This window comes from Gopherus flavomarginatus, chromosome 3, assembly GCF_025201925.1.
Source record: "Gopherus flavomarginatus isolate rGopFla2 chromosome 3, rGopFla2.mat.asm, whole genome shotgun sequence".
NCBI lineage: Eukaryota > Metazoa > Chordata > Testudines > Testudinidae > Gopherus > Gopherus flavomarginatus.
The window spans coordinates 77,911,723-77,924,573 of NC_066619.1; the positions used below are offsets into that span (position 1 = coordinate 77,911,723).

General features: G+C 39.2%; 1 protein-coding gene across 3 annotated transcripts in view; it reads left to right on the forward strand.

The window, feature by feature from the left end:
- SRFBP1 (serum response factor binding protein 1) overlaps window positions 1-4,310 on the forward strand; it is a 126,801-nt gene extending 122,491 nt beyond the window's left edge. For all 3 annotated transcript variants that reach the window (XM_050945893.1, XM_050945895.1, XM_050945894.1), the window contains 3 exons: window positions 1,374-2,112; window positions 2,623-2,660; window positions 3,913-4,310. In XM_050945893.1, the coding sequence (XP_050801850.1) occupies window positions 1,374-2,112; window positions 2,623-2,660; window positions 3,913-4,103 (968 nt within the window). In that variant the 3' untranslated portion in view covers window positions 4,104-4,310. The remainder of the gene's footprint in view (window positions 1-1,373; window positions 2,113-2,622; window positions 2,661-3,912) is intronic.
- The last annotated feature ends 8,541 nt before the right edge of the window (window positions 4,311-12,851 follow it).

Sequence of the window (12,851 nt, forward strand, 5' to 3'; positions counted from 1 at the left end):
CTTTCTAGTAGCTATCACCTCAGCTAGACGGGTGTCGGAACTCCGGGCTCTTGTGGTAGACCCCCCATATACGGTCTTCCACAAGGACAAGGTGCAGCTGAGACCACACCCTACCTTTCTCCCCAAGGTGGTCTCAGCCTTCCACGTCAACCAAGAGATATTCCTCCCGGTTTTTTTCCCGAAACCTCACTCCTCAGGCAGGGAGCAGCAGCTCCACTCGCTTGATGTCCGTAGGGCTCTCGCGTTCTACGTGGAGAGGACCAAGCCCTTCCGCAAATCCCCCCAGCTTTTCGTGGCAGTAGCGGACCGCATGAAAGGGCTCCCTATCTCCTCCCAGAGGTTATCCTCTTGGGTAACGTCCTGCATCAGGACCTGTTATGACTTGGTCCATGTCCCTACGGGCCGTGTGACTGCGCATTCTACCAGGGCGCAGGCGTCGTCGCTGGCTTTCCTCGCCCGTGTGCCCATCCAGGAAATCTGTCGGGCAGCGACCTGGTCATCGGTCCACACCTTTGCTTCCCACTACGCCCTGGTCCAGCAGTCAAGAGAGGATGCGGCCTTCGGATCTGCAGTGCTCCATGCCGCGACTTCTCACTCCGACCCCACCGCCTAGGTATGGCTTGGGATTCACCTAACTGGAATGGATGTGAGCAATCACTCGAAGAAGAAAAGACGGTTACTCACCTTTGTAACTGTTGTTCTTCGAGATGTGTTGCTCACATCCATTCCACACCCGCCCTCCTTCCCCACTGTCGGAGTAGCCGGCAAGAAGGAGCTGAGGAGCGGGCGGGCCGGCAGAGATATATATTGGGCGCCATGGCGGCGCCACTCCAGGGGGCGACCTGCCGGCCCACTGGAGTTGCTAGGGTAAAAAGTTTCCGACGAACGTGCACGCGCGGCGCGCACACCTAACTGGAATGGATGTGAGCAACACATCTCGAAGAACAACAGTTACAAAGGTGAGTAACCGTCTTTTATGGTGGAAATAACCTTAGCTAATGACATGCACTGCTAGGTGCCTATAATTATACGTGTGTATGTATAACGTGTGTTTGCAGTTTTTCCATACTCAAAATATCACCTGACATTAACTTGAATCAATGAAAATCATCGGATGTTGAGTTCACTACATGCAATAGGAGCCCTCACTCAGTTCTGATTTCCCCACTCTTCCTCTTTGACATTACTTCAAACCATTTCAGCCCCTACTTTTACTTGCTGAATGGTCTAGTGAAGGCACCAAAAATATCTCATACTTGTTCAGCATAGTGAATCTAACTTGCAAACTTAGTGTCATGGCCACTTGAACGTTGTTTTAACTAGTGTATGTACTGTATGATGCTGCAATAACTGTATTTGCTATTATTTTGTAGCTGCAGTAAAAGCCTTTAAGGATGCAAGACAGAAGCCACCTAAAACTCAATCTTCATATGATCATAAATCAGAAGAACAGCTTTCTCAAAAGCCTAAATTGAGGCAACATTCTAATAGCAATGTAGATAACCAGACACATACACTGGTTCTAAAACAGCAAGAAGCTAAAACCAAGATGAATGTGAAAACAGCTACTAACATAGAAAATAAACAAATCTGTGAGAGCGAATGTGAGCAGAAATCTTCAGAAACTGAAATAACAGATTTTCCAGGCGATTTCTCATTGCAAACTTCAGAAGAACATTCCGTAGTTCAGGATCAAACAGAAATGACAATTGACTGGCCAAAAAGAAAAAAAATTACAAGTGCGAACAGGTTCAGGATAACGAACAAATCAAAGAGTGATGTTAGTGATATGGAAGAATTTGATAACAAAGAGTATTTTGATGACAGCACGGAAGAGAGGTTTTATAACCAGTCATCCGATTCTGAAGATAGTATTAGCGATGATGATTTCTTCATCGGCAAAGTAAAGAAAAAGAAGAAGAAAGTGGCAAATAGTGACCTTTCTTCAGCAAAGGAAAAGAAAAGACTAAACAAAACAAAAGGCTCAAAGTTTATGACGATGCAGGATGTCATCACAGAAGAAAGTAAACCAAGTGCAAAAGCAATGAAGTTGGAATCAGTATTTTGCAAATCTCTGTCCAGATCTGATCAGAAATCCAAAAATATGAAGAGGTATTCTTTTCCATTTCTGTTATAGAAATTATAGAGTAATTGTAATATTTCCATCAACTGAGCAGAATTTCAGCCAATCACTGCTCAGAGTATTTGGATTGGCTTTTTGTATCCAGTCACATTATTCCTTGACCATTATGCATTTTTCAAATTCTTCCCTGCTCAGGAAAGTTATTTGTGTCAGTATCAATAGAAAGTCCTAAAAAGATGCTCACAGCAATGTTAACTGCTCCTGACCTTCATAAAAGCTGACCTCAAAAGCTCAAGATGAGCCAATAACCAAAATCACAGTTATATACAAAAATATAAATTGTATATAGTTCTTGCATTGGTTTCACGTCACAGTTTCACTTCACTGTTAACCAATAGCAAAAGCTGTTTATTGCTACCATACCCTAGTGCCATGTAGATTATCCAGCAAGTGTGGTGGAATTGGCCATTTTTTCCAACATATCTTTTATTGTTGTTCTTTTCTTGAAAGATCTTTAATATTATTTTCTTGTTTTTTAGAAATGTTAACTATCAGACTTCCAAAAACAGAAGAACAGGTATGTGTTCATGGTACTGCTGCTCCATTTGAATTCCTTAAAATGCCAAAGTAAAACCTGTCAAGCTACACTTATCCCTATAGGACTAATCACAGTGAGATATTCTGGTTTGTTTCATATTTCAGTTTAGGACTTGTCTGCATGAAAACAATTAGTTTGCGGCAAGCTGAAGTGGGAATCTACCCCCCTACTAACTTGTGTGGACCTTCTTAACATACATTAACAATATGTTAATGTGATTTGGTTTAGTTCCATTTCAGAGAGGACTAGAACAAAGAATGTTATCAAACCGTAAATGTGCATCATCAAGGTCTACATAGATAGTTAATCTGCAGCAGGGTAGATTCTCACCCCATCTTACCACGAACTAAATGTTCATGTAGACAAGCCCTTAGTGACGTTTATTCAGATATTTCTGTTTAAGTCGTCAATGGATTGCACTTGCCCTTTAGCTTGTAGAAACTGTTTGATGTTATAGGTTTCCATGATTTGAAATAGTTATCAAAAGCAAGCATCCTACAGGTCTGTATTCTGCCACCTTTCCCCACGTTAATATCTTACTCCATGAAACTACTCATGGAAAAAGGTACAACCTGAGTGTGAGTAAAAGTGACGGAATACAACCCTTAATCTCATCAAGTGGTTCATCCCAGCAAATTATTTTAGCCACTTGAACATTTTACCCAGATTATGGCTCATTCTGCTCTTTTAAAGATTAGGATTTTTTTGCTACATCAAAGAAATTATGTGTCGATCTCATATTGAAAGCGCTACTCTAAAATCAGATGTCCAGTGACCCATCTGTCATCAGTATACTGTACAATAAAATCAGAGATTGTGATGACTCTTATGCATGGTAATAAATCCACACAAATTTTCAATTGAAACCCCAGAGCCTTCTGCCATCTTAATCATATCATCTTGAGCATATCTGCTGTTCATGAACTGGCAGTTTGCTGATTTGTGAGAAGAAGGATAATCTTCCTTCCTCCTTAGCAATCTTTCTGGATATTTTAAAAAAAAAAGGATAAAGTATAATCATGTGTTCATATATGTATATTATGTGTGTCTCATTAGGAATGGATATTGGAGATTATATGGTATGTCTCACTTATTATATATTGGCTTAGTTATATTGGCTGCCAGTAAATACCTACCCTTATTTTAAGGTATTTATAGTATGTATTACCTGGTTTTGTATATGTTCATGACATAGTTGCATTTAATGTTTTTTATTGTATTTTATGCACAGCTTTTCCAAAAAATGAACTGCGGGTAAAGAGAGCACACCTTGCTAAAGCTGCAGGTATAAAATATGAAAATAAAAAAGAGCATTTAGAGCAACCGCTTCATCCTTCGTGGGAAGCAAGCAAGAAGCGTCGGGAACAAATATCTCAAATTACAGCATTCCAGGGGAAAAAGATTAAATTTGATGATGATTAAACTTTTTTAATGTAAATTCATATTGTTAAAGAAGATTCTTATAGTTCCCCTCTAGTTCGGTATCTACTTTTGAGCTGTAACAACTTGTGTTTTGACTGGACCTTTGTGACCCAGATATTATAGATTGATAAGAGAATATTTATCTTCTTGATTGAGATGATACTTGCAAAATTGTTTGGAAACTAAACCTTTTGCAGTATTTGAGAACTCGTGCCTTTTTCAAATCATATTTACATGTTTTTATAAACGAAATAGTATCCTAATCTTGAGAAATCGGTGATATAGTCTTTTAAGGTTTTTTGGCAAGGAAAAAGCTATTCCAGATTTGTTTATAATGAAGATTGAGTAAATGAAACAATTTGTGCTATATTAGTTGACTAATGGGGATGTCACACAGTGTATGATTAAGAGTTCAGTTCTATAGTGCCACCACCTGCGAAACCCACAATGAAGTCAGGAAGGGGTTTATGGAGCTATTTTGTGCTCTGTAGTAGTTGGGAGTTTTGACTTGCTTTTCTTTCCCTTGTGGGGTTTTGCATTATGTAAGGTATACTCCAGAGAACTATTTAAGGACTTCAGTATCAGAAGAGATGGGAAGGATAAGTGCTCCTAGCTAAGAAAACGTAATTAAAATAGTTCATTAAGCTGTACATTTAAAATATCAAAATATTTACTTTTATCTTAGCTAGAAAAAGTTCAGAACTCTGTTAGCTCTGAAGACATTTGCTAAATTCCATAAATGCATGAAGCAAGCAGAAATGCAGATCAGTAGTGTGTATGGCAAACTCTAAATAGCAATAAAAACTTGCCATCTAAAAAATGTTCATCTTTCTTGATTAATCAACAATTTTGATAACTAAAGTACACAGTTGTGAGCATCCCTGTACTGAAAGGAAAATTCAGTGTGCTCCACTCAATTTAAATTGCATGTAGTCAAAGAATTATGATCCCATCCTCCTGATTCCTAACTACCAGAATCAGTAAGAAGAGTATAAATCTAAAAAGTATTAAATGCTATCGATCTGTTTGCCAAAGATCTTGGGACCGGGGGGGGGGGGAGGGGGGGCGGGCGGGGGCGGGGGTTATCCCTAACTGTTGGAAGGGCATTTGACAGTATTGGATGGAGCTATCAGTTTAGTGTTCTGAAGTTCCTGGGATCATTATATGAAACAGTGGTGTGTGTGTGTGTAGATGTGTGGGGGTGGGGATTTTATACCTGATCGTAAGAGTTCAAGACATCTTCAATAGCAATAGTCTCTTGTAAAAGTAATCTTATACTAGGTAAGCAGCCAGTGGCTATACATAGGAACTACGTACATTGTATTCTGAACTTGTGTTTATCTTCAAGGAAAATCATGTTTTGAAGAAAAAGTCATCCTCTTGGAAGCAATATCTAGAATACTGTTTTACATATTCTAGACAAGAAACTTTTTTAAAGGCTTAGTACTAATCCAAACAAATATTTGATGTGCAGTAAAGGGCAGAAAACTATCTCTTTTTGTTAGCTGTAATCCTTTTATAAAAAATTTCTTCACAGACAGCTAATCTTTTCTGGGTAGGTGAAAGTTTCCAATTTCAAGAAGTGACTGATATCCATGGTCAAATAATTTAAAAAACAAACAAACTTGTAAACTTAAAAACATAAGAAAAATGTAGATCATGTACAATATATTGCTAGTTTTTAGAAGTTTGTGTCCTGAAGTCTCTCTTTACATATCCTTAGAGTGCCAGGACCGTTTAGTTTTTCTTGGCAGTTAAGGATGCAGGAAGAGACTTTGTTATAGCTATGATTTATAACCTTAAGTGTACTCCTGGGGGTATCTGAAACACCAGAGCCTCCTTTTTGCAAAATCACGTTTTAATTCTTCACGAGCTTCACAGGAAGGCCTTGATCAGAGAAATCCAACCATTATTCCACATTCTGATGCTCAGTTGTTGTACCTTTGAGGGATGGAGAGGAAGGGTAATCTGAGAGTAACAGATCCTCTTTTACTGCCTTCCATATGTCTTACGGGTTATTGCTACTTAGGTTGTGCTTAGAGGCCATACCCGTGCCAGGTCCCCAGTGTTCTAGGCACTGTACTATAGAGAGCTTTATTTTATTGTATTTGTGCAAGAGAACAACTCTTTTGAACTGAGGAGCCTAGTGAATTTTATCTGAAGTTTAACACTGAGTTCACAGGAGTTTCTGTTAGAAAATAACATACAAAGTAAGTATACATCTTGCTGAAGTGATTTGTATCTTTCTGTGTTATTCTGTGGTAAACCTATGGCCAAACGAACCCAAATGTGTGTAAGGGCCTACATATTTCTCTGGTTTTAATAATGATTAGTATACTGAAAAGGCATTTCTTTGGGTGTGAACATTAGATGACTGGCAACTCCTGACAAGGTGTTACAAGCTGCACAGTTCAAACTAAAATCTGTGTTTTTAGTACTGTGCACAGAAGAGATCCTCTGTCTCAATACATATTATCTGATAATTGCTTAACTGCAATTCAGGTTGTAAATATGTATCAATAGCTGAAAGTGAAAATATCTTAATAGATAGCACAATTCTTTAAAAAAAAATTGATAGAAAATCAGGAAACTTAGTTACTTAAAAAAATATGGGAATGCCGATATTGCTATCCCCATTTTAAAGATTTGAAAACTGAGACAGATATAGTAAATTATGTTGGCTATGATATTTAGTTATGGAATTAGATATGGTATCAGGAGAGCTAAGGCCTGATCCAAAGCCCATTCCAGTCACTGGGAGTCTTTCCTGTGACTTAAATGGGCTTTGGATCAGACCTATAGGTTCTAACTCTAGATCTGTCATTGACTTACTCTTTGTCAGGCAAATCACTGAAAGTGAAGTTGAGATCCAGTGTGGGCAGGTGGCATGTGCACTGTGTTTTGATGCATATATGGAACCAGGAGGAGTGCCTTTTCCAATAAATAATTCTGAGTATGCTTCCTAGTCTTATCCAGACTGGGTACCTGAAGTCACATGAAGTGTTCGACAGACACACAGTATTGTGTTTTGGGCTCGAGGCATGCAGTCGGCAAGAGGCCATGCCTACACTGGTATTAAATTGGTTTGCAATATCTAACTGAAATGTATTAGAGTGTGTTGTGTTTACCACCCGAAGTGGAAAAAGCCCTATCACTGGGATTATTTTAAAACTGGATTGAAGAACACTGCTGGAAGGAAAAATCCTGCCGTGCCCTATGGGCTTGAAAGGTCGTTTTGACTGTCTCAACTGCTGTGATATCCAGCATGACAGAGAAACACATTAACTGGATATTTCTGCTACAGATATTGAGTGAAATAGTTAACAAAGTGGACATTTAAGTGTGTTCACCTTTATACTTCTGCATTAACTCCTCAGATTAATGGGAGCACTACACAGCTCAGGGTACATCTATACTGCAAATTCCTTTCAGCGATGTGTGAAGTACTTACACTACACACACGTCTAAATGGGTATAAATAACAATTGATTGTAAGTAAAGGTATGCCTGAACTATGTGGGTGTGGGGCTCTCTATTCACTCAAGCAGTGCCTACCTGTCAACAATACTATTTTTATCAATATACAGGTTTCAGAGTGGTAGCCGCGTTAGTCTGTATCAGCAAAAACAACGAGGAGTACTTGTGGCACCTTGGAGACCAGCAAATTTATTTGAGCATAAGCTTTCATGGGCTACAGCCCACTTTATCGGATGCATCAGATGAAGTGGGTTTTAGCCCACAAAAGCTTATGGCCAAATAAATTTTAGTCTCTAAGGTACCATAAGTACTCCTCGTTGTTTTATCAATATAAGGTCCTGCTGATGGAGCCACTCTCCACCCCAGGGAAAGACTCCTAAAGCAGGGAGCTGCTGGGATCTTTCCTTGTAGCAGGGAAAGGCTCTGGCAGCTCCCTGCCAGTGAAAGGCTCCAGCAGCAGGGAGCTGCCAGAGCCATTCCCTGCCACAGAGAAAGGCAGCTGCAACACGGAAAGACTCTGGTGTGGGGAGGCAGTGGGGAGAGGCTCTAGGAGCTCTCTGCTGCCAAGCGTTTTGCTGCTGCCTCCCCCTTGCCAGAGGATTTCACTGACACATGTAGCTACATGCTACAGCTTGGACCACCCTGCTTTTCACTGTGGCTTGTAGCTATACACCCTTGTCATAAACAGATAAGAAAAGTTAATAGCACAGAAGTACTTTATCTCTCTTTGACTGTAAAGGGTTAACAAGATCAGTAAGCCTGGCTGTCACCTGACCCGAGGACCAATCAGAGGACAGGATACTTTCAAATCTTGAGGGAGGGAAGTTTTTGTGCTGTGCTGTTAGTTTTGGTGGTTGTTCACTCTGGGGGCTCAGAGGGACCAGATGTGCAACCAGGTTTCTCTCCAATCTCCCTGATACAGGTTCTTACAGATTCAAAATAGTGAGTACTAGGTAGATAAAGCGAGTTAGGCTTATGTTTGTTTTCTTTATTTGCAAATGTGTATTTGGTTGGAAGGAGTTCAAATTGGTATTTTGCTGAAAAGATTTTAATTTGTACTTGTATACTTAGGCTGGGAGGGTATTCCCAGTGTCTATAGCTGAAAGACCCTATACCTATTCCATTTTAAATTTACAAAGCTAATTTTTACTGTTTTTTCTCTCTTGAATTAAAAGTTTCTTGTTTAAGAACCTGATTGCTTTTTTATTCTGGTGAGACCCCAGGGGACTGGGTCTGGATTCACCAGGGAATTGGTGGGGAGAAAGGAGGGAAGGGGGAGAGAGAGGCTAAATTCTCTCTGTGTTAGGATTACTGTCTCTCTCAGGGAGAATCTGGGACGGAGAGAGAGAAGGAAGGGGGAAGGTGCATTTTCCTCTCTGTTTCAGGATTCAAGGGGTTTGAATCACAGTGATCTTCCAGGGTAACCCAGGGAGGGGAAGTCTGGGAGAGGCAACGATGAGGGAAAGGGTTTACTTTCCTTGTGTTAAGATCCAGAGAGTCTGGGTCTTGGGGGTCCCCGGGCCAGGTTTTGTGGGGACCAGAGTGTACCAGGCACTGGAATTCCTGGTTGGTGGCAGCGCTATAGGTTCTAAGCTGGTAATTGAGCTTAGAGGAATTTATGCTGGTACCCCATCTTTTGGACGCTAAGGTTCAGAGTGGGGAATTATATCATGACAACCCTACACACCATCACAAGAGGTACAGTGTAGGCATAGCCTTAGTCCATTGATTCAGGCAGTATACATAACTGGGAAGACAACATCATAATCGTTCATATTTAGGAGGTAAACCATACGGCTTAAAAATGTATTTCTATGAAAATTGAAATTCTGAAGGAACTGCGGGATGACTAGAGATGTGCCATTACATCTCTCTGGCTTACATGGAGCCAGGTGTGTTAGAGGGTCTAAGCCCACTCATTTCCTTATGGTATCTGTTCTTTGGAATGAATTCTTCAAACTGGTTTCTAGGTTCATGCTCTGTTTCCTCTGGTGCTCTGGTTAGATGATTGCTAACGGTGTGTTCTTAGCACAGTGTGAATGTTGATCTAGCTGTAGGATAGATCATCCCACCATTCCTGTATTGTTAGGCATTAGTGTAACGTACTTTCATGTGTTGTTTCGATATGGTAATTTAGCTTTGATTTCCACTTCCTATTTTGTTTCTACTTCAAATCAGAATTACCCAAGTCAAATGACAAAATACATTGTGCTATAGTATTGGTATGGTATGTGGTATTGGGATGTGGTTCCACAAAGAATATCTTCTCCAAGTAACAGAACATCATTGTATCTAAATAGTGTCTCTTATTCAATTCTATTTTCCTTGATACTCTAAATAGTCAGATTGAGAATTACTATAGAAATAAATAATGTGGCGGCTCGGGCTTTCAAAACAGACTTTAGAGCACAAAAAAAGTTTTCAAATCCTAATGAAATATCTTTCGTCAGGGCCTAAAGGTCACTTTGGATTTGACTGGCTTCCAGGGAGAGCAGATTCCAAATGGGGCACTCATTTTGTTCATGCTTTTGCCTCTGAACGTGGAGTGTTTAGACTTGGGTTCTGGCAGCAAGCACTTCCCAACAGGATTTGTTACAAGGAGGATGTTGCAGGAGCCCTTTCTTAAAATTTTGGCCAAAATGAAGGGAAAGTTGAAGTGTTTTCCCTGCTTTATTGAGTTCACACCCTCTCTTAATGCTTTGAAACCATCTCTGCCACAGATGAACTAAGTCTGGGCTTAGGAAATACTTCTTGGAGAACAATTTTTTTATTAGTTTACAGTGAATGACAGGCATTTCCAAAATATTTGCAGAGGGGAAGATACCAGGAAACACTAAAGGTATGACTACACGGCATTTTGGAGTGAGCACAAGCTAGTGCTCTAAAAACAACTGTAGATACAGTGCTTTGAGGTTCTGACTTGGGCTGGAGCTGAGGCTCAGAGGCCTGAGACTTGCTCCAAAATGTTGTGTGAACATACTAGAAGACCTTTATTTCCTCCTCCTCCTCCTCCTAATTACATAAGTTAAAAGTGGTATGGTATCACTATACTGTGTACATTTTTTTCAGGCATTTGCAATGTAACATCACTTGCCAAACAAGTATTGACTGCTTCTTTTTTTGTGGCTAGAAGAAAGCATTTGTGGGTAAAATAATAAATTCCCAGCCTCTCACCCCTCCTCTTTTGCTGGCACATGCACCTGAGACACAAAAGTTAGTACAGGCCCAAGCACTTCATGGGATCACCTTATTAAAACATTCACACATTTCACTAATCCCAGCTGGCTTAGTTATCCTGATGAGATGTAGGGCCATCTCAGACAATTGGGTGCCAGAGGATTCAGAGTTTTAAAGATATATACCCAAAGTGAATTTAGAACCCAGTACTAAGATTTATAAGCATGTTATGTATTCGTGCTAATTCTTGTGTATTACAGGCAGAGTTGATATTGCTGCTGGTTGCCTGACACTTCCTATTATAAGACATATAACTTATAAGATGTTTATAACTTTGGCAAACTTTAATCATTCCTATTTTGACACATATATAGCCTCAGCCAAGTGCCACTGGAGACAATGAAGAGACTCCATTTGACCTCAGTGACAAAGGGATCAGGCCCATGTTGAACGCAGGTGCAGCAGGATAGACAGTGTGAACACTTGAAACATTTTATTCAAGTCATTTTCACATAAACTTGCAACCATAATACAGGCAATGTAACATAAGAATATGAAAGTGCAATGAAGAATACAAAGCTAGTGTCTGAATATTATAAATAAAAGCTCTTCAAATAAAGATAGAGATTTTAAAATTAAGATTCTTGGAAAACAGTGAAGGAAACATTGAAAACTCCTTCAAGAAATTGCAAAAACAAGTGGCATTTCACTGAATTTGTAGCATTTAGTTGCTAGAACAACAACAAAAAAATAACTTCCTATTAGCATACACTTCTTGGTTTTAATTCAAGTTATTTCAGCACCTTTTTTTATCTGGGAAATGTGAAAAGACCATATTTGGCATAATGTGAGGCACAGGATAGACCACTTTCAATATCTTATGAATGAAAATAAACCTTTTGGTATGAACAAATACAATTAAAAAAACAGATATATAAAAGGACTATGAAGGTAAATTTGGTGAATGCACCATTCAAACTGCATAGTAAACTTTGGTGTGCAACATAAGATATCATCTACATGATCTGTTGGTTCAAACTGATGACTAATCTCATTCTTTTAATACATTTGTCTAGAAATATGCACCTATTATCAAACATGTATTTCAAGGTTTTACAAATATAGCAAAGTCCTCTTGTAATGTGTCTGTTGCATGGGAATGTTCCTTATGTGCAACATTTCTCTAAAGACCTGAAATGTTGTAGGTAATTGCTTCATGCACGCTCTAACATTTTCAAAGGAAATTTGAAACTGCAAGAGAAGCATTTCTGTACTTCCAAAATTTTGCAAACTCTTGGACTGATCATACATTCTTTGAGATCAAGGGCAAAGCTCCTTTTCAAAGACTGCAGGAACAGGCCAAAAGCCTGTTTAAAATGATTACACAATAAAATTTGTTTTATAAAATAAACTTACATCAAAACAATGTATAAAGATTTCCTACAAAAAAAGCAAGCATTCCCTTAAATATATTGCAGCATGAAAAAAGTAGGCTTCAGGTACCTGCATCAATCCTGCAGTGACCAAGATATTGAGAATTATGGCCAGCACTCCTCCATTTATTAACATTAGCTCATAAGCTATATAAATCAACTTTTCTCTATTCCTGCATTATAACTCAGCAGGATTAGTTCAGGACAGATTGTATTAATTTTTCCAACTTTATTTCTGACATTCCTAGCTTTTGTTGATTTTAAGCAAGACCATTCATGTATTCTTGAACAGTGAGCAAATTTCATCTCTTTTCCCATTGTTTAAAACGTTTTAAAACTTGTACAGTATTTAGCTAAAGAAAAGAAGTTCCATTGTCTATCAGATCAACATGTAAAATGTGTTCATTTACCAGTGAAGGTGTCTTTGGAGCCCTAACATCTATCATGTCAATGAGTAATTAAAGATTCTTAAATCAGTGGATCATTTGGCAGCCGAAGCATCAGCACTAAAGGCCAGAATATGTCTTCCTACAGGAGAGCCAAAGATACTCAGCAAACTTTTTAAACTTCCATAGTTTTTGAGGTATCATCTAGTAGGGAGGTAAGTAGAGGGTGTGGCTCTCCAACATTGCAGATACCTGCAAAGCTACAGGAAAATCCC